Below are 20703 nucleotides of genomic sequence, written 5' to 3' on the forward strand. Positions count from 1 at the left end.
TCTGACATTCGTGTAGTTTAGTTGTGGTTTCAAAAAAATAAAAAGGAGATACATTTAGTAACTCTGCCCCCTATGTGTGCGTGTGTTTTTTTTAACCCCCCCTGATGTTTCACAACAGGTACAGTGTGGCCCCCAGTGTATTGTGACAGGCACAGTGTGGCCCCCAGTGTATTGTGACAGGCACAGTGTGGCCCCCAGTGTATTGTGACAGGCACAGTGTGGCCCCCAGTGTATTGTGACAGGCACAGTGTGGCCCCCAGTGTATTGTGACAGGCACAGTGTGGCCCCCAGTGTATTGTGATAGGCACGGTGTGGCCCCCAGTGTATTGTGACAGGCACGGTGTGGCCCCCAGTGTATTGTGACAGGCACGGTGTGGCCCTCAGTGTATTGTGACAGGCACGGTGTGGCCCCCAGTGTATTGTGACAGGCACAGTTGTGGCCCTAAGCATTTGATGACAGGCACAATGGGGCCCCCCAGGAGGTGCAGGCAGCTTTAAGTGGTGAAAAATACTTTATGTACAACCCTGTGAGGCACATTTTGTGCACTTGGGATATTTATAGTTTCCAACCATTTAAGCTTCAGTCCCTCAGGTTATTCAGGGAGGTTCCGCCATAGAGCAAACATTTAGGCTTCAGTCCCTCAGGTTATTCAGGGAGGTTCCGCCATAGAGCAAACATTTAGGCTTCAGTCCCTCAGGTTATTCAGGGAGGTTCCGCCATAGAGCAAACATTTAGGCTTCAGTCCCTCAGGTTATTCAGGGAGGTTCCGCCATAGAGCAAACATTTAGGCTTCAGTCCCTCAGGTTATTCAGGGAGGTTCCGCCATAGAGCAAACATTTAGGCTTCAGTCCCTCAGGTTATTCAGGGAGGTTCCGCCATAGAGCAAACATTTAGGCTTCAGTCCCTCAGGTTATTCAGGGAGGTTCCGCCATAGAGCAAACATTTAGGCTTCAGTCCCTCGGGTTATTCAGGGAGGTTCCGCCATAGAGCAAACATTTAGGCTTCAGTCCCTCGGGTTATTCAGGGAGGTCCCGCCATAGAGCAGCCCCGATCTGTTTCCACTTCAACTCCCATAACTCTGTGCCTCTCTCTGTGCCTCTCACTGAATGAATATCCCACGTGTGTCTATGTAAGCGCGGCATTGTGTCTCCCCTGGGGCGGCGCCGAATACTTGTTTTTGGGATTTGAACAAATCCAAACCTTTATTTACGTAATGGAGAAAATGTGCACAAAGAATTTTCCAATCTTCTTCAATTTGTGACCAAAAGTCACAGGATATTTATGATCAGATTCAGTTTGGCCAGGCACAATCTATAAAGGCTGGAGTGGGCAGATGTCCAACATAATAGCCAGAACACTACTTCCTGCTTTCAGCTCTCTAAGCTGTTAGCAGTCAGTGACTTTAGGGCGGGCCACATGGGACATGTTAGTTTTCAAATGCAAACTAACTGACAGTTATGTCCCATATGGCTCGCCCTAAAGTCACTGACTGCTAACAGCTTAGAGAGCTGAAAGCAGGAAGTAGTGTTCTGGCTATTATGTTGGACATCTGCCCACTCCAGCCTTTATAGATTACAATTTTTTTCCACGCAGTCTGTCTATTTTACCCAGTTTTTACACTGAACTGTTCCTTTAATGTTGCCGCCAGCCTCTCGGTGGCCTCCCTGACCAGGTTTCTCATAGTGTCCCCCCAACCCAGAGGTACCATAACAGGGGGCAGTTATTGCAGGCAGTGCCACTGGGCATAGAAGGGATTGTGTGAGTATTTAATGCTGCTAATTCCCTGTATTCCCTCCACTTTCCCAACTGACCCACAAACTCACATTCCATCCCCCCCCTCTCCCTTACCTAATGGGACAGACACAAAGAATAAATAGAACTTTTTTGATACTGTTTTCTTTATTTGTATTCTCTCAAATATATAAATACAAATTCTACAAATTTATATAAAACAAATGTTCTGTACTCAGGAATGTATTACCAGCACATTTTTAGACAGTTATTGTAAACGCAAGGGGGGTGATTAACAAACATTGTTGCTAAATTGCACCAGTGCAGTTACCCATAGCAACCATCCAGGCCTTTTATTTTCTAACTTGTAGTAGGCTGTTCATAGCTAATTGCTTATTGGCTGCTTTTGTAAACTGCACTTGTGCCCCCAATGTTTGTGAATCCACCCTTAAGGAGCCCAATATCCTAGGAGCAATTCCATAGTAACACATAGTAACACTGCTAAGAATGAGCAGGCTTTAGCCAATAGATAGCGGCAGGATTCAGTAAATTGTGCTTAGAATACAAAATTTTTCATAGCAAAATGAGAAACAAAAATTGGGCACAATGGCCCCCAGTGCATAAAGTATAAACACACAAAATTAAATTTCTTCTTTTCATAATTTTATCCTTTTCAACTATGGCTCTGCTCTCCATAAAACCACAAAGGCTTTGTATCTCTGTATATAAGATACTCTCACATTCATATACACATAGTTGATCAGATACCAACGAGCATATACAATAAGTACATCAAAAACAGCACTTCATAAATATATCCATCCATCCATACAAACTTACACACACTCACACAGTAACACAATCAGCCCAGCAAGGCAAGATATGTTGCAGTAAAACTGACACAAAGTGCATAAGTCCCAATGTGAGAGAACATGGCCATTCAGTGGCTGCCCTGCTATTATTAACAGCTTTAGGGGGTTATTTAACAAGTCAACAGGGTTGAGGAGACCACCTCATACGTATGCAAATAGACCAAAGGGATTCTGGGAACAAATTCCTTAAGGCTCTACCTAAGCTGAATGTATGAATGGCACTAAGTTTGCCCAGGGACAGTAACACATATATATAGATGCATAACTGCACCCAACTTTGTGTCTTTCACACAGACTTGGCACTATGTTGCACACATACAGTAGTAACATGTTTAACTTTGGTTTAAAAGACTCAGAGTTCTGCCCTTCCAAACAGACCCCAGTGCATAAACAGACCCCTCTATACACTCACATATATAAGCTACAGTATATATACCAACATTAATACTAACTGTAGCACAAAAGCCTTAGATTTTCTGTTTGTTCAAGAACTCATTCAGGCCCCTCTTATAGGCAGTAACAGAATCTGCCATTTACAATAAAAAAATAAGTACATAAAAGAAATAAAAATTAAAATTAACAAATAAAAATAAATGCACTCAGTATTGTCTACAACAATAAGGCAGGAATGCAAAGGAATAATACATTTTGCACAAAAACAATACTTTTTGTTTGTTGTAAGAAAATATATGTACACAGTTTTAAAAAACATTATTTTAAAAAAAAAATGATGCCTGCATCGTCTTACAGCTACTCCAGTGCCAACGTGACAGACTGTGAAATATGTTGGCGCTTTAACATGATAATAGCAGTAATAATAACCCTGACCCACACAAACTCAGCACCTTTGGCAGAAGCCCTGCCCCTGGGAGGAGCTTCCCCTGATGTCAGTCCTGCTAGCGCCATCTCACCCACCAGTCAGAACTGTCTCTTTAAGAAGCTCAGGTAAGTGCCAGCAGCACAGAGTATGGGCAGGGAATCAGCAGAAAAGGAAATGGGGGGCTACTGGGGCATCTTTGGGGGCACAGATCTTCCCTGCTAAAGGGCAGGGGTACAGTTGGACTGACAGAAGCCAAAAGCACAAGGGCTCAATTAATTAGACTAAAGTGCAGGTCTGGGCAGTATTTACTGAACATTTATTAGAGATGTCAGGTTTAAATCTAAAGCTGCGCGTACATATAAAGAGCCGAACGAGCGTCTCTTTCCCCAATATTCCCACACTGAGCTGGGTAACATGGGGCTGATCAATTTGCTGTGAGGGCACATCCAGGAGCTGATGGAGTCCTTGCCCTGACAGAATGTTTAAACCTGCTCTGACTGATTTCAACCAGATATTGGCTGGACAGGCCCCATATACAGGCCAATATGCTGCTGATTCAGTCCATGCATGGCAAGCTTAGCCCCTCACGACAATAGTAGGCAGTGAAGTGATATGTAGTACTCTGGGGGTGGTGACAATTCTATACATTTTTTTCCTTGGGGTTGTCCCCCTTGGAAAGGTTTTTTCTTGTTTATTACCCAACACAACAAAAGTAGGGGCAGCTGATTAGAAGCCCTACTGTGGGCTATGAGCAGGTTTGGGTCACTGGAAACATTTCTAGCAGGTTAACTGGTCAGGGATTAAGGTAAATTCATGGGCTTACTCAGGCAATGGCCCACTGCAACCTGTGGGGTCCCGGGGGAACCCCTGGGGGTAACTGATAGTTCCCCTTGACACTAAAGAGCAAAAAGTAGCTGCAATGGTGGGGTCTGATAAGCCCCTCTGGCTCAGTGTGCATAGGCTGTGCCCCCCCACCCCCATCCAAAGCTGGTCCATATTTTATTTAAAAAAAAATAAAAAATAGGGGGAATATGATTTTGTGCCCACCTCTAACACACAAATCCCTTTAATCTTGGGTGGATGCAATGGGGAAAAGTTCAAAGATTTATAGAGCAAAACGGATGCATTTCCCATGTAACAGCTGCCATTGGTTTTGCCCTTATACCTGTACAGTACTTTGTGAGTGATCTGCAGAATTTTTCCCTTGAGTTCCATGATCAGATGAGGTAGAGCCAATAGGGACGTACCCTGCAGCACATATTCCATTCACTGGGGCTGAGGGAACATTGCCATGAGTCCCATGATCAGATGAGGTACAGCCATTAGGGGTGTATCCTGCAGCACATATTCCATTCACTGGGGCTGAGGGAAATGAAATGTAATTAATCAATATATTATTCACATTCTGTGTAATCAGCCAATAAATCTACATGTGCATATCTATTTAAGAACCCCAATATGTAAGTGTTAAACCCAACTGGATAGGCTGGAGTCTGGCAGTGCTGTTGCACTTTCCCAGTGCTGAGGTACAATAATCTGATATAGCCCCAGTGTAGGGGCAGGGTTATTCAGCTTATACACACACAGTAATGTATAAAGCTCTAAAGCAAACCATGAGTAATATATAGGGCTTGGGGGGCTGCACTGAGCCCCAGTGTCTGGGAGATTCTGTTCCCACACCCACATACTCTGTATAATATTATCCTCTTGCAAAACTATTATGGCTCAAACTCCTAATTCCAACCCTCCCATTCATTTTAGAAACAGGATGAGAGATCTGTATGAGGGAAAGGATTAGAAATCTGCTGCCTCAAATGTCTCTTTAATACTAATTTACTCCTTAATTATCAGAACTACATTTCTAAAAATCCCTTGCACTTTCTATTAAAGCCGCTTACCTTCCTCGCTGTGGTGCTCATTCTGTTTGCCTGCAATGAAAACATTACTCAGTGTTGAATACCCCGCTGAATACCCCGCTAAATACCCCGCTAAATACCCCGCTAAATACCCCGCTAAATACCCCGCTAAATACCCCACTAAATACCCCACTAAATACCCCGCCGAATACCCCGCCGAATAACCCGCCGAATAACCCGCTGAATACCCCGCTGAATAACCCGCTGGCTAAACACAGACTGTCGGATCCCATAGCTGCACTGAAGTTCCTGTAGCAGTAACAGTAAATAAGAGGACAGGGGAGCCATTACTCACAGTTATCCAGTTCCGCCCGGAGTCGTTCTGCAAATGAAGGGGGAGATCATGTTGTTATTTACGTTTGGGGGTTGGAGAGACTTAAGAAAATTAGGCTAATGCCACACCATGCAAATGGCGTATATTTTTGGCAAGCCGAAGAGCGCTTGCCAAAAATATGCGCCATACGCACCATACGCTCCTACCTGAGCCTGCAAATGAATCAAAGGAATACGCTCGGGTGCAGGCACATGTAGCCCAAATAGGAATAAAAACGTCTAGTTTTTATGCGTATTTCAGCTACATGTGCCTGCACCCAAGCGTATTCAGTTATTCATGTGCAGGCTCAGGTAGGTGCGTATGGCACAAATTTTTGGCAATCGTTTTTCGGCTAGCCAAAAATATATGCCATATGCTAAGTGTGGCATTAGCCTTAGGTTGGAAATACAAATGGTGAGAAACCCACTGCCCAGAACCCACAGTGTCACTCTCTCCTGGGAATAAACGAGTGAATTCATTTACACAACTGAGTCTGTACAAACCCAATATCTGTTCTAATTCTTAGGGGCCCGGGGCCCTGCATTGCTGCTAAGTTAAAGGATAAGTAAACTATAAAAAATGTAATGTCAGGTTGCCCGGGGGGGGCTTTTCCAGGCACTTTACATTTATTATTATTTTCTAGTTTTAGAGATATTTAACCTTTTAGCTGCCAGACATTTTGGTCAAAGTGGAAGTTGTATTGCCAGACCGTTTTTGAACATTTTGCGCACTTTCACTCTAGGGGCCTTTCCTTGGGGCGTGTGGTGTGGGCCCTTTTACAGAGTTAGCTGAAACTTGCTTGACAAATTGTGACTTTTTCCTTGAAGCAGAAGGCAAAAGTGTTACACAGCTCAGTATAGCACAGCATCAAACCAGCAGAGCAGTCTGTACAGAGCCTTTCCTTGCAGAGAGACAAAACCAGACTGATTCTTGCTGACTGGGAGTGGCCTTTCATACCCAAAGCTCCCAGCATGCTTTGCAATTCAGTGACATCATGCATTTTAAAAGTAAACAAATATTAATTTCAACAACAATTACATGTACATAAGAGTCTGCACAGATTACAAGAAAATTCTCCTTTAAACAAAGTTTAGCTCTGCTAATGCCCATGCCCAGCTGCCAATCACATTAGGCCACACCTTTGTGTTTCACCAAACCCAGAGTAAACTGAACAATTTGGAAAAAACTCAGGTAAAAACTTACTTTTAACGTTAAATGTTTAAAGTTTGCACTTTTATTGTCAAAAGTGTGTTGCACATCTTTGTGACAAGTTAAAGATTTTATTTTATATATATGTAACCCTTTCTTGGCACATTCACTTAATATAGGCTGTATTTTCACAGGAGATGTGTGTTTCTCAAAGAATATTGATACTGGGAACAGCGCAGTGCCTCCACCTAGTGGACACTGAGGAACACACCTCTAGGGGATTTCCACTAGGAAATAATCACACACGGTTTGCAGCAATATTAAACTTTATATAACTTTTGGACATAAACAGTAGAACAGCTTTTGGGTGACTGATAATCCTTTCCTGAGGAAACTTGGGAGGGCTATCCACACTGGCACAGTCTCTGTACTTGCCCAGCCCACTTTAGATCCGGATAGACCCCAACCCTTAAATCAGTTCAGTCCCTTCCCCAAGAGCTCTTTAGTCCCCCCAGGTAGCGCTACCTGCCCCAGAGTACCTTCCCTGTTGAAAGGGGTGGCTGCTCCCACGTAGCAGGCAATTGCAATACCTGTTCCTCAGGGGACACACACACAGAGTTCCACAGAGGATTTTATATTCCCAGGCAGCCCAGCAGACTTTTATCCTTTCCAGTCTGAACACACACTGTTTGTGCTAACTGCTCACTCTGGGTCTCTGTCTCTGAACTGGCAAACAACAGCAGGGGCTCCCTTTATAAACTGCTGGGCCCGCCCCTAGATTTTTGGCTCCAAAGCTTAGGCACACCTCTCCCAGACGTGCACTGGGGCAGCCAGCCAACCGGATCCCTCCCCAGGCTGTAGCTAGGCTGGATGAGATCACAGACTGAGAAACAGGGGATAGGGTTCTCTGATCCCCTACATATATAACAGCACAATCATGGAATTTTAATAGGAAGAGTACTTAAGAATTACATTTTATATACATACAGACGGACCTATTGATACAAGTTTTCTTATAGCCAGTACAGTGTGAATGCAAACCCTTATGAACAGCTGCACACAAGGATTTATTCACAGACACTGGCATTTTTATCTTTCTCTAATTATAATATGCCAATTAGGGTTTGGATTCACACAAGTACTTTCCAAAGACCTAATGCCGGCCTTACGCCCTGAGATAGTGGCCACATTTCCGTTAGCAGCCGCAGGAGCAACTGTTGCAATTCGGGTGGATGTGGCTTGGTCTGACCTGGGACTGGGCCTGGGAAAGGGAACAGTTTAGGTTCCTGAGGAATTACAATTTATACACATAAATATTCCATTCCAACATGTCATGTATATCAGGTGCCAATAAATCTCTTTAGGTACTTACTGAGTTCCTTGCTTTGATGGTATATATACCCAATACAAACAATCAGAGCAACCAGACAAGGCCAGAGTACAATGTAGCGACTGTACTGATCCCGGCATGTTACTGGAAGTCCTGTTTCTATAGGAAAAATATACACAGAATTAATTAAGTACAAGGTAGTGTTTTATTATTACAAAGAAAATTAAATCATTTTTAAAATGTTTCATTATTTGATTAAAATGGAGTGTATGGGAGATGCCCTTCTCATAATTCAGAGATTTCTGGATAATAGGTTTCCGGATAATGGATCCCATACTTGTACCAAGCTTTAAAGAAGAACTTTAAGTATGAACAAGTTTCACAAGTGCAACGGCATGAAATATTCCTACAAATATTTCTCTAAATAAAATTAGCCCTGTAAAGGCAATGGAACCCGCCATGATTTCAGGTGTTTGTTACCCGCCTGAACTGTAACAAGATGGCAAAAGGCTCAGAATCACTTGGAGCCACTGGTGGAATCGTGGGACAGGCGACCGATACACAGAAACGCAGACTGATGTACAGTACCTGCCAGTGAAGCTATTAGATACTTGGGCACCCCAACACAAAAATTACAACACAAGGCAATTCCCTCAGACAGTGCAGGTAACTTCACCCACTGAGACTCTAGATAAGGGATTTTCACCGGAATGATTGACAGCAAAGGCAGCCATGTTATGGGATTCTATGGAGCCAATACACTGTATGTGGCACAAACTACTGATACAGAAAAAACAATAAAGACTAATCAGAATGACTCACCTCTGATCGGTTTGGAGTGATATTTGCTTTGATTTACTGAATTCAATACAGTGCAAGTGATATTAGATGAATCTGGTAGACTGATAATACTAAAGATACAATACAAACTCTTCTCATCTCTGTACACTTTTTCCTTTGATGGGATAACTCGGATCCCCTGGGTATCAGTCCATATGAGGGAAGGTTCTGGAAGCCAGCCACAGGACTCACAAAAGGCAGGCTCATTACTTGTATATGTGTTGGAGGAAATTACAGGGAGACTTCCCACAGCTACAAACAGAGAAATGTAATTAGCTGTGCAGTTGTACTACCTGGCTAAAAAGCTTGAATACCTAGGGCAGTACCCCTAATATTGCTCTAACGGACTTCCAAGATGGGCTTTCATGAGTATTTAAGACAGCAAATAGATATTCTCCCCAAATCTGTCCCTAACTGGCCTTTAAACACATGCTCAGTACACACAATACAAAATTTGGCAAGTGTGCAACACACACACACAATCAGTTTTTTATTTTTTACTGTGTGTTTACTGTGTGTTTTACTGTGTGTAACTGACATGAGTACTAATTACATTTTATTTAATCAATCCTGTCTAACTCTCTCCCTGTCTCTCTCTTAATCCCAACCTCTACATTCCTGGAACATCTTGTCTTTTCTTGTGTTAATAACTTTCTCTGCACCACAATCTGCTCTCTGTCTGGCTTTCAGCCTGCGCACCCCACAGAGACACCTTATGTACAGTAGCAAATGATCCCCAGGCTGCCGAGGCCAAAGGACACTCCCCTATTCTCATTCTCCTGGACTGGATCTTCTTCTGCTTTTGATACTGCCGACCATTCTATTCTAACACAAATTCTCTATTCTCTGGGAATTGGGATTCAAGCTGTTTCTTGGTTCTCTTTCTACCCTTCTGACCGCTCCTTCTCTGTTACTTTTGCTAACAAATCCTCTTCCCTCATTCAGCTCAGTGTGGGGGTGCCTCAGGCAGTGCCCCGAGGCCGCCCCCATTTGGCACCCCCTATCCCCCCCCCCGGGCCTCAGGGTTCTGCATTTCTCCCTCTGCTGCTCTCCCTGTACATTCTTTCTTTAGAAGACCTTCATTTGGCCTGAAATATTGCTTATATGGAGAGGATATCCAGATCACTAACTGCTTACTAGCTATCTCCTCCTGGATGAACCAAGGCCCCCTCAAACTGAACCTACAGAGCTTATGGTCTTCCCACCCAAACCCGGCCTTTTATTATTACTAGAGATGGCATGACCATTAACCGTGTTAAGTTTTAGTGAGTCATGTGACAGAAATTACATCACTAAGCTAAAATTATAACTGATGATATCACGAAGCACCGTTTATAAAAATATGATTTACAGTTTGGTCCCATAGGGAAATGACCAAACTGTATATTATAAGAATAATATATACAGGATATTCATGGCTCTTGTGTATTATAAAGAAAGAATGCACCTGTTACTGTAAAGTGAAAGAATATTAAAAGTGTTACACGCCCTATATGATCATAGATCAGATCTCTTAATATTGTTGTATTTTACAAAAGGGGTAGAATGGTTACAAAAGACAGTACAGTGTATTGCTCTCTTAGATGAATGTGAATTCCACATCATGGCTGTTCTTATGGTCTCTTATGGTTAATAAAACCCTTGTACTAATGTGGTAATTTCCTTCTTCCAGTCCCAGTGAATGATCCCCATTTGCCTGTACAATTCTACGAAATGCTGAATCTAGATTTTATTGAACGTATGCCAGTGTCATAGAACAGAATTACCGACACATTGAGTGCCTGCTTATAGGACAAGTATGCAACGCCACTAACCTACAGAATGGCGTATCACTATTACTGCTTAGCAGTACTGAACAGGGCCAGGATAGAAAGCAGCAGAGGCAGAACCTATAAGAATGCTAAATGCAGACTGAAAGGGGTATTGGTTGTTTCTTTTTATAGCCTATGAGGGATAAGCTCTTACCACACATATGCTATAATGGGTAATAGAATTAAAGGCATGTGTGTATTCACTATAAAAGTAAAAAGAAGCCAAGCCTAGGCCGGCAGCCACAAATAGTTCCCTGCACGCTTTACTGTTAACTTATCCTGTAATGTTTATGCAGCGCTAGTGTGTATGGTATCTCTGGAGTCAGAATGGGAAGACAAAATGGCTGAATAATGTTTTTCCCAAAAAGTGAGGGGCAATATCTTTCATTAAGGGCTTAGGCACCATAACCTATAAATATACCTCTGTGCTGTACCGTGTTAATTCAATATAACTGCACCTCTGTAAGCAGCTAACCTGCCCAGATCCACTTGCCCATCACAGGATGGCACTCAGAGGCCCACTAGTACTGCCAGTGACCCAGGGAATAATGAGCACTTATACATGGTCATGTCTAATCCCTGCTTGGATCCCTGTGATGGGAGAGCGGCTGCATTTGCACCGGCACAGGATCCCAGCACCCAATGCACACGTGCCTGCTCTCTGATTAATGGGAATTAAGCAGGGCCAAGATGGAGATGGCTAAAAACACTGTGCCAATCTGTATTTATTTTCATAGTATAGGGACACATCATTTCTCAGTTACCAGGTTTAAGTGGCAGCCTAAGGACCAGCATAATGGTTATCAATTAAAAAAATAGCAGGGAGGCTTTAGTTCTTTCTTAAAGGATAAGTAACACAACAATATGTAAGGGTTTCATATGCTTTGAAATATAATGTACTGGTACCCTTCACTGGTAAAAAAATGATATTTTGCTTCAGAAACACTACTATAGTTTCAATAAATAAGCTGCTGTGTAGCCATAGGGGCAGCCATTTAAGGTAAACAGATAAAAAAGGTGCAGGTTACAAAGCAGATAAGCTTGTTAGAATAGTAGTTCTTGAGCCAATGCCACATGGGGCTGATTATTGGTCTTTGGATGAACACAGGCCAAGAATGAGCCCCTATGCTGGCATCAGCCTTTCCCTGTTCTGCACCCAGAGTCAGCACGGGTGCAGGCATGTGGGACAGGTTTCAAAACACACTTTCAGCAGTGTTTCCATGATAACAATAAGAATTCAGGTAAAACTCTGCTCACTTACCAGTAACCTGTAGTTGTACTGTTGCCATGCTGTGATGGTCACTGGACTCAACAAAACAATAATATTTCCCAGAATCCTGAGCTGTGACTTTATGGATCTTCAAAGGGAAAATTCCTATGGTGATGTTCTCTTTTAGCAGTTCTGTTCTGTTAGCAAACTGTGGCATCTGTATTGAGTAATTATCTTTCCCATTAATATAAAGATGAACATAGGGCTGGTACCTAGGCTTAAACCAACGGATTTCCATCTTCTCTGCGTTCATCTCAGGAATAAGGCGACAAGGTAACAGCACATCTGATCCAAGTGCAGCAACAACCGATATTGTTGAAGAAACCTTAAACTGGGCTGTAAAATACACAGTATAAAATCATTGCAAATAAAAGAAAAAAAGAATTTCAGATGTACAGACATCTGAAGCACAAAGATGATCTTTCAGCATCACTGACAAATGTGGCTGAGCAGGGCCAGTTACAGTGTGTAGCGCAGACTTTGCTGCTGCCCTATACACAGGGGAACAGCCCATTACACTCACACACAGGAAGGCACAGTAGGCAGGAACTCATCCTTACTGAGCAAAGAATATAAATAAAATAGATATATAGAGAAAGAAACACATATAATGGTTCACATGTACATTAGGACTAGAATACTGCACTTCCCAACTTAAACCCTTCTGCCCTGCTGCCCCTTACATTGGGAATTCCCTCTCTGATTTCCTCCGGAGAGAATCCAACTTCAGCACTAAACTCACAGACTCCCTCTTGGGGCCCTTGCACCGCACCTGATCTGGGAACTGGCTCTTATATTGCAGTGTCACCCACTGTGACCTACAGCACTTATATTCTCCTATTTGTGTCTGTAAATTACCCTCCCATATAGATTATAAACTCTACAGAACAAGGATCTCCCTCCTCATCTCTGACACTAACTTGACTTTACCTTTATTTTAACTGTACTTTGTATTTATTTGTATTTTTTATTGTAATGCCCCCGTTTGTCCCTCCCCTACTTACTAAACCCCCCCCCCCCCCCCCCACTGCACCCAGTGTATCCTCCCTCGCTTCAGGGCAACAATGTAATAAACACGTGCCCCCATCTCTGCCCAATGGGCTGCATTTTTATATGCCATTACCCCAAAAAACAGACGTGCAGAATTAAAAATTAAACTTCATCTTCCTTTCTGCTCAGAGGCGCAAATGAAGCAGCGTTGGTGCCATTGGGGGGTTACAGAGAAAGTACCAAAGGGGCCAGTAGGCAACACCAGCTGCTCCCCGTGCTTATGGGTAATAAAGCCAGAGCCTATGACAGACAATGCTGCTGCCAAGTGACTGCCCCAAGTGATACCCACCAGGCAACACTGGCAGCACCACAACTCAGAGAGAGTCCATCTGTGCTGCCAGCAGCCTAATAGTTAATTTACAGGTACAGATTCTTCATGAAACTCCAGCACCTAATTACAGTGGCAAAATAAACAAAAGCACCCCCCACCCAAATCAATGAAGGGATTAAATGGCGGCAGGAGGAGTTGTCTCTAGACTAAAATTTGCGTCTGACACACATTTCTCTCTGCACATGAAGCTTTATGAAAGGTGCCAAGAACTCTGAATAATAATGGTATTAACTGTAATAGAGCCGGAGCAAACTGACTGAACTGTAATACAGCCGGAGCAAACTGACTGAACGGTAATACAGCCGGAGCAAACTGACTGAACGGTAATACAGCCGGAGCAAACTGACTGAACGGTAATACAGCCGGAGCAAACTGACTGAACTGTAATACAGCCGGAGCAAACTGACTGAACTGTAATACAGCCGGAGCAAACTGACTGAACTGTAATAGAGCCGGAGCAAACTGAATGAACTGTAATAGAGCCGGAGCAAACTGAATGAACTGTAATAGAGCCGGAGCAAACTGAATGAACTGTAATAGCGCCGGAGCAAACTGACTGAACTGTAATACAGCCGGAGCAAACTGACTGAACTGTAATACAGCCGGAGCAAACTGACTGAACTGTAATACAGCCGGAGCAAACTGACTGAACTGTAATACAGCCGGAGCAAACTGACTGAACTGTAATACAGCCGGAGCAAACTGAATGAACTGTAATAGAGCCGGAGCAAACTGACTGAACTGTAATACAGCCGGAGCAAACTGAATGAACTGTAATACAGCCGGAGCAAACTGAATGAACTGTAATAGCGCCGGAGCAAACTGACTGAACTGTAATACAGCCGGAGCAAACTGACTGAACTGTAATACAGCCGGAGCAAACTGACTGAACTGTAATACAGCCGGAGCAAACTGACTGAACTGTAATAGAGCCGGAGCAAACTGAATGAACTGTAATAGAGCCGGAGCAAACTGAATGAACTGTAATAGAGCCGGAGCAAACTGAATGAACTGTAATAGAGCCGGAGCAAACTGAATGAACTGTAATAGAGCCGGAGCAAACTGAATGAACTGTAATAGAGCCGGAGCAAACTGAATGAACTGTAATAGAGCCGGAGCAAACTGAATGAACTGTAATAGAGCCGGAGCAAACTGAATGAACTGTAATAGAGCCGGAGCAAACTGAATGAACTGTAATAGAGCCGGAGCAAACTGACTGAACTGTAATACAGCCGGAGCAAACTGAATGAACTGTAATACAGCCGGAGCAAACTGAATGAACTGTAATAGAGCCGGAGCAAACTGAATGAACTGTAATAGAGCCGGAGCAAACTGAATGAACTGTAATAGAGCCGGAGCAAACTGAATGAACTGTAATAGAGCCGGAGCAAACTGACTGAACTGTAATACAGCCGGAGCAAACTGAATGAACTGTAATACAGCCGGAGCAAACTGAATGAACTGTAATAGCGCCGGAGCAAACTGACTGAACTGTAATACAGCCGGAGCAAACTGAATGAACTGTAATAGCGCCGGAGCAAACTGACTGAACTGTAATACAGCCGGAGCAAACTGACTGAACTGTAATACAGCCGGAGTAAACTGACTGAACTGTAATACAGCCGGAGCAGGGGAGGTAGGAATGATCAGAGTACGAGTAGCCAATAGAACTGGGGCTTTATAGCTGTTTGTGTGCCTGGAACTAACACTGCTGCACTGGGTACAATTGTTGCCATGCAAGGGAGATAGATAGTAACAAATGGCCTGAATACTGTAACATGTTACACTCACTATATAATTGCTACCCGTGCCACTGACTGAGTTTGGATTGGAGTATAAGATTTTTTTCAATAACTGATCTGGATCCTTGAGTGATATTAGCGGAACCGGCACTATACTCCTTTATTCTAACATTCAGCTGACAAATTTTCAACTCATTCAATTAAAGGTTACATTTCATACATTAGCTTTAGTCATGGAGTTCTAGCAATAGGAATGGGAAGGTGCAAGAGTAATGGGCTGCCAATACTATCATTCAGATTTGAAGCCTCAGCACCCACTACTGGCATAAAGACATTCTGTGTATATAAAATAAACACTTACCTGAAAGGGATCCTTCAAACATGGAACAGAGAATGAAGAGCCCAAAGAAATGCACAATCTTGGGTATAGCAGGTCCCATAATCACCAACAAACAGCCTAATCTGCAACTGGGAAATATATAAATTAACGGGTTACAGCTCCGCTTGTACCTAATCTGTATGTGTGACAAAATAGAGACCATGAGTTCATATACTGTACCCTGTGCATAATACAGGGCTGAATATCCCTTATACAGGCTGAGTAATATCTACATCAGGAAAGTTCCCTTTCTGATAACATGTGCACACAAACACAAACCCTATGAAGGCTGATGGCAGCCAGTTTGGTTAATATGTGACTGTCAGATCATATCCAACATCCCTGATCTGCCCTATACACAGGGGAACAGCCCGTTACACTCATACACAGGAAGGCACAGTAGGCAGGAACTCATCCTTACTGAGCAATGAATATAAATAAAATAGATATATAGAGAAAGAAACACATTTAAATGACTATGAAGATTTTCATCCATCCTGGTCATGGTATAGCTAAGTTCAACTGAAGAAGCTGCTCGGATAAGTAGTGAAACATCTTCAATGAGTACTTAACAAGTCCAGTTGCTTTAGATTTATTTATACTGGATACACATATAAATGGTTCACATGTACATTAGGACTAGAATACTGCACTTCCCACCTTAACCCTTTCTGCCCCTTACATTGGGAATGCCCTCCCTGAATTTCTCCAGAGAGAATCCATAAGATCCATTATATCCATAATATCTACATCCGAAAAGTTCCCTTTCCGATAACATGTACACACAACTACAAACCCATGGCCCCATCCCTGCAGCCTGAGATCTGCCCCATACTCCATCCACTTGCATGTAACCCACCCCCCCCCTTCCATATCCTGAAATATGGGAAACATACAAGAAAAGTAATGAAATATCACCCATGCACTATATAAATAAAATTACATACGACGGCCAGAGCTTCCCTGCAATCAATTTAAATACTGAAACCCTGACAATTTGTTCCAATTTGTTTCTAATTAAATACTGTCCCTGGGCAGCGCCGCAGCCAAACCAATGAGATACAAGATGAAAGGGATACAATAAATTATCCCACCAATAACTGTTCAAGTGCAATGTATTATGAAATCTTAAAGGGCAACTATCACCAAAAAGCCTCCACCGGCCTTTAACCCTTTATCTGCCAATGATGTATGGCATACGTGCTTCCAGAAAAAGGGTTTATCTGCCAAGCATATGCGCCGTACGTTGTTTGGCAGATAAAGGATTCTCTCTGAGGACGCAGCCTCTGCAGAGAGTTTGTAGCGATGACAGCCCCCTGGGCAACAAGCCAGGGGGGCTGTCGTGTTGGTCCTGCAATACAATTGTCGCAGGACCGACATCCAAGCTGCAGACACCATCGCAACGCGTCTGCTGCTTTTCCTGCTTCCTCCTTCCCCCCAGTGCCGCCGCCCACTGACTTCCTGCTCCCAGGACTGCAGCACGGAGGACCAGGCAAGTGATCCCTGCTTCAGGACAGGCAAGTTTTTTTTGCATTTACACACACTTACATGCACTTACAAGCATTTACACACAGCACAGGTTTTATTTTTTTCATTTTGCACACTTATATACACTCATACACAGTCACACAACTTTTACATGTGTACACACATGTATACACAAACACTTTAGTTTCTTTTTCCTAAAAACGGTTTATTTTGACAGTGTGACTATTGGATCAGATGTTCTGACCATTAATTACGCTGTAATTGTGGTTTTATTGCATTTTTTATCCCTGTATTAGTATTCCTGATCTGTTTTTAGCATAGCTTTGCCTATTTTTAATTCATCAGAACGTGTACTTTCCAAAAATATATAGTTTTTTGGGGGTCTCACGGCACATAATACGCCGTCAGGGGGCTCTGAATGCGAAAGCTGAGTTGGCCGGCAAACTATTCAAAATGTTCGTCTGCACCAAACTGTTCAGTAGACTGCTGACATTCATATTTAGGGTGATGTGTCATTATATGTAAGAAATGTTGTAAGATAAATGCGGCAAATTGCAACAATTTAGGCCTTTTTCAGAAAAGTCATAAAAACCACTAACTTTAGGAAAGCTTTGCAGATTGATTGGTGTAGAAAGGACTCTTTCCCCATGTTGGATTTGTCAGAATGTGTACTTTCCAAAAATATATGGTTTTCAGGGGTCACCCTACATTTCTGCAGCTTCTACCCCTCATAAAACTGCCGTGTGTTTATGAATTAGGTAAAGGTAAGCCATGAAATTAGTGGGCACAAGGTATATTTGGGGGGTCTCTAAGTGCCATGTGCTTTGATAAACCTATGAAAAGTGGGCATCAAACTGTTCAGTAGACCTCTGGGGTTCATATTTAGGGTGTTTTGTCCTGTTACCTAATGACCTGTAGAAAATAAGATGCTGCATAGTGGAAGTTTTGAGGTGATTTTTGGAAATGTCATAAAAATTGGCAAACTTAGGAAAGCTTTGCAGCTTGGTACTTTGGAGTAGAAAGACATGGGTACCCATTTTAGATTCGGGGATATTTGTACTTTCCAAAAATATATGGCTTTCTGGGGTGAGCGTACTTTTTTGTAGCATTATCCCACATATAATGATGTAAATGTGTTGATTTTGCAGGAGCTGAAATGGCAGAAATGATAGATCATATGGGGGTATGTTCCCATTGGGGTCCCTACATGCCACATACTTAGGGAAACCTATACATATTGGGCATCAAACTGTTCAGTGGACCCCTGGCGTTCATATTTAGGGTGTTTTATCTTGGTCCCTAAAGCTATATGAGCGATAAGATGCTGCAAAATGGAAGCTTTGAGTTGATATTTGGAAATGTCATCAAAATTGCCAAATTTAGGAAAGCTGTACGGCTTGGTACTGTGGAGTAGAAAGACATGGGAACCCATTTTAGATTCGGGGGAATGTGTACTTTCCAAAAATATATGACTGGGGTGAGCGTACCTTATACTATCTTTATTCCACATATAATGATGTAAATATGTTGATTTTGCAGGAGCTGAAATGACAGAAATGATAGATCATATGGGGGTATGTTCACATAACAAGACAATATAAAAAATTTTCAGAGACACTAATACCCTATTTGAAATTCTTATTTAATCATATTTCTTCAGGCAAATCCATTCCCCCTGAGCTACTAGCATCACATATTGCACTGATCTCTAAACCAAATAAAGTTCCTCTCCACCCAAAGCACAGCCTACTTCCCTCCTTAACCTTAAAATTCTCACCTTAATTGGGAATATCCTGAAGATGTATGACGTTCACGTTAGTACCCACTATCACCAGCATTATTTACTTTAGCAGTGGAACCCTTGGCTATAGCATTTAGAAAGCACCAAAGCATTAAAGGCTACACAATAGCAGGGACAAAACACAAGGTTTCACTGATTGCAGATCTATTGCTTACCATAACTCAGCCTTTAACTACACTCCCAAATTTATTGAATCTAATCCAAGAATTCACTCAAGTATTAGATTTATATTAAACCAAGAAAAAATTGAATTCATGCCTTGTGGACTCCCTAAGAATCTAAAGAAAAACTTTTTGAGCTTAACTTCAAACTATCAAATACGGGAAATATCTCCCATACTTGGGAATCCACCACTAGATACCACACTAGATACTATGTGCAAATGCCATTACCCACAACTCAATAAAAATGTATATTTTTAGGAATGGAATATGAAACAGATTTCTTGGATAGGAAGGATAAAGTGTATTAAAATGGCCCAAATTACTTTATTATTTTTAGGGTCCTACCCATAGCAGTTTCGTAGAAAGACCTACAGAATTTTCAGTGAACAATTATGTCCTTTGTTTGGGACAATAAAGAAAAAGAAATTATGTATGTACATTGAAATAAAGTTTTGAGTCCCAAACCTACAACAATATTACAGAGCAGCAAGATGAGCTCAAATCCCCTTATTACATGGGGGAAACTTACCCCCCCTGTGGGTAGAAATAGAATCCAATCCTGTAAACCCAGTCTCATTACCAAGTTTGTTTTGGAATCCAGCACCTTTAGAAAATGTAAACTCATTTCCCCATTAACCTACCTACCAAATACACTACAATATAAACATGGCCTAGCATCAAAAATATTGGGTATGATCTAATACATGGAAACAATCTTTTTCCTCCAGGCCAAGCTACTAAATGGTTTAAATGGTGGAGCCATCGAGGGACACTGTATGCACATCAACTCACAGATGTGGCAAAACCTTTGCAACCCAAATAATGCAAATTCCCCCCCGCGGAATACTACCGTGCAATACAGATTAACCCACTTTAGTCAACATTTGTGGAAAAAAAATAATGTGTCAAAGACACTTTTGGAAACCATCTACGAAGTTTCCCTAATGGCTAGAAAAACACCGACCATGTTGTACCATCATTTGAGCCACACACAATCCCAGGACAAACTTCAACACATGATCGATTGGGAAAAAGATATTGGAACAACAGTCTCTCAGTAAATATGGCTCAAACGCTACCAAACTATTTTAAAATGATGCTATAATGTAACCATTATGGAAACATCACTTAAATAGTTTCATAAAATAGACTATGTACTAGAGCGGCTCCATCAAATATATCCAACAGCCTCTTGGTTTTAGGAGCTGCTCCACTAATGGAACTGTGTGGCATACATGGTTGGCCCCCAGTGGTCAAAGACCTATGGACAAAAGTTGCTACTATTCTCTCAAAGCCATTTTATACACATATCATACCTTGGCCTATAGTAACGCTCCTGGGGAATAAATTACAAGGCCTAAAAAACTAAGCGTTGGAAGTTGCCAGAGAAGGGCAACTAAGCTGGTAAAGGGTATGGAAAGTCTCAGTTATGGGGAAAGGCTGGCCAAGTCGGGTTTGTTTATGCTGGGGAAGAGGCGCTTAAGAGGTGACATGATAACTATGTATAAATATATAAGTGGATCATATAATAACCTTTCTAATGTTTTATTTACCAGTAGGTCCTTCCAACGGACACGAGGGCACCCACTCCGTTTAGAAGAAGGGAGGTTCCATATAAATATTGGGAAAGGGTTTGTTACTGTGAGAGCTGTGAGGTTGTGGGATTCCCTCCCCGAATCAGTGGTACTGGCTGAT

At 42.3% G+C, this 20703-nt stretch overlaps 1 protein-coding gene across 3 annotated transcripts in view; it reads right to left on the reverse strand.

Moving 5' to 3' along the window:
- Positions 1 to 3732: 3732 nt before the first annotated feature.
- LOC101733573 (butyrophilin subfamily 3 member A2) overlaps positions 3733 to 20703 on the reverse strand; it is a 33181-nt gene continuing 16210 nt past the window's right edge. The window contains exons 2-8 of one of the 3 annotated variants that reach the window (XM_031891189.1): positions 15538 to 15638; positions 12045 to 12389; positions 8955 to 9224; positions 8175 to 8291; positions 5636 to 5662; positions 5323 to 5352; positions 3733 to 4786 (exon numbers count right to left, since the gene is read on the reverse strand). In XM_031891189.1, coding sequence (XP_031747049.1) covers positions 4584 to 4786; positions 5323 to 5352; positions 5636 to 5662; positions 8175 to 8291; positions 8955 to 9224; positions 12045 to 12389; positions 15538 to 15616 — 1071 coding nt within the window. In that variant the 5' untranslated portion in view covers positions 15617 to 15638 and the 3' untranslated portion in view covers positions 3733 to 4583. Of the gene's footprint in view, positions 4787 to 5322; positions 5353 to 5635; positions 5663 to 8174; positions 8292 to 8954; positions 9225 to 12044; positions 12390 to 15537; positions 15645 to 20703 lie in introns of all 3 variants that reach the window. The other 2 variants (XM_012953258.3, XM_012953259.3) reach the window with 2 other exon arrangements.

This window comes from Xenopus tropicalis, chromosome 8 (genome assembly GCF_000004195.4).
Source record: "Xenopus tropicalis strain Nigerian chromosome 8, UCB_Xtro_10.0, whole genome shotgun sequence".
Classification (NCBI taxonomy): Eukaryota; Metazoa; Chordata; class Amphibia; order Anura; family Pipidae; genus Xenopus; species Xenopus tropicalis.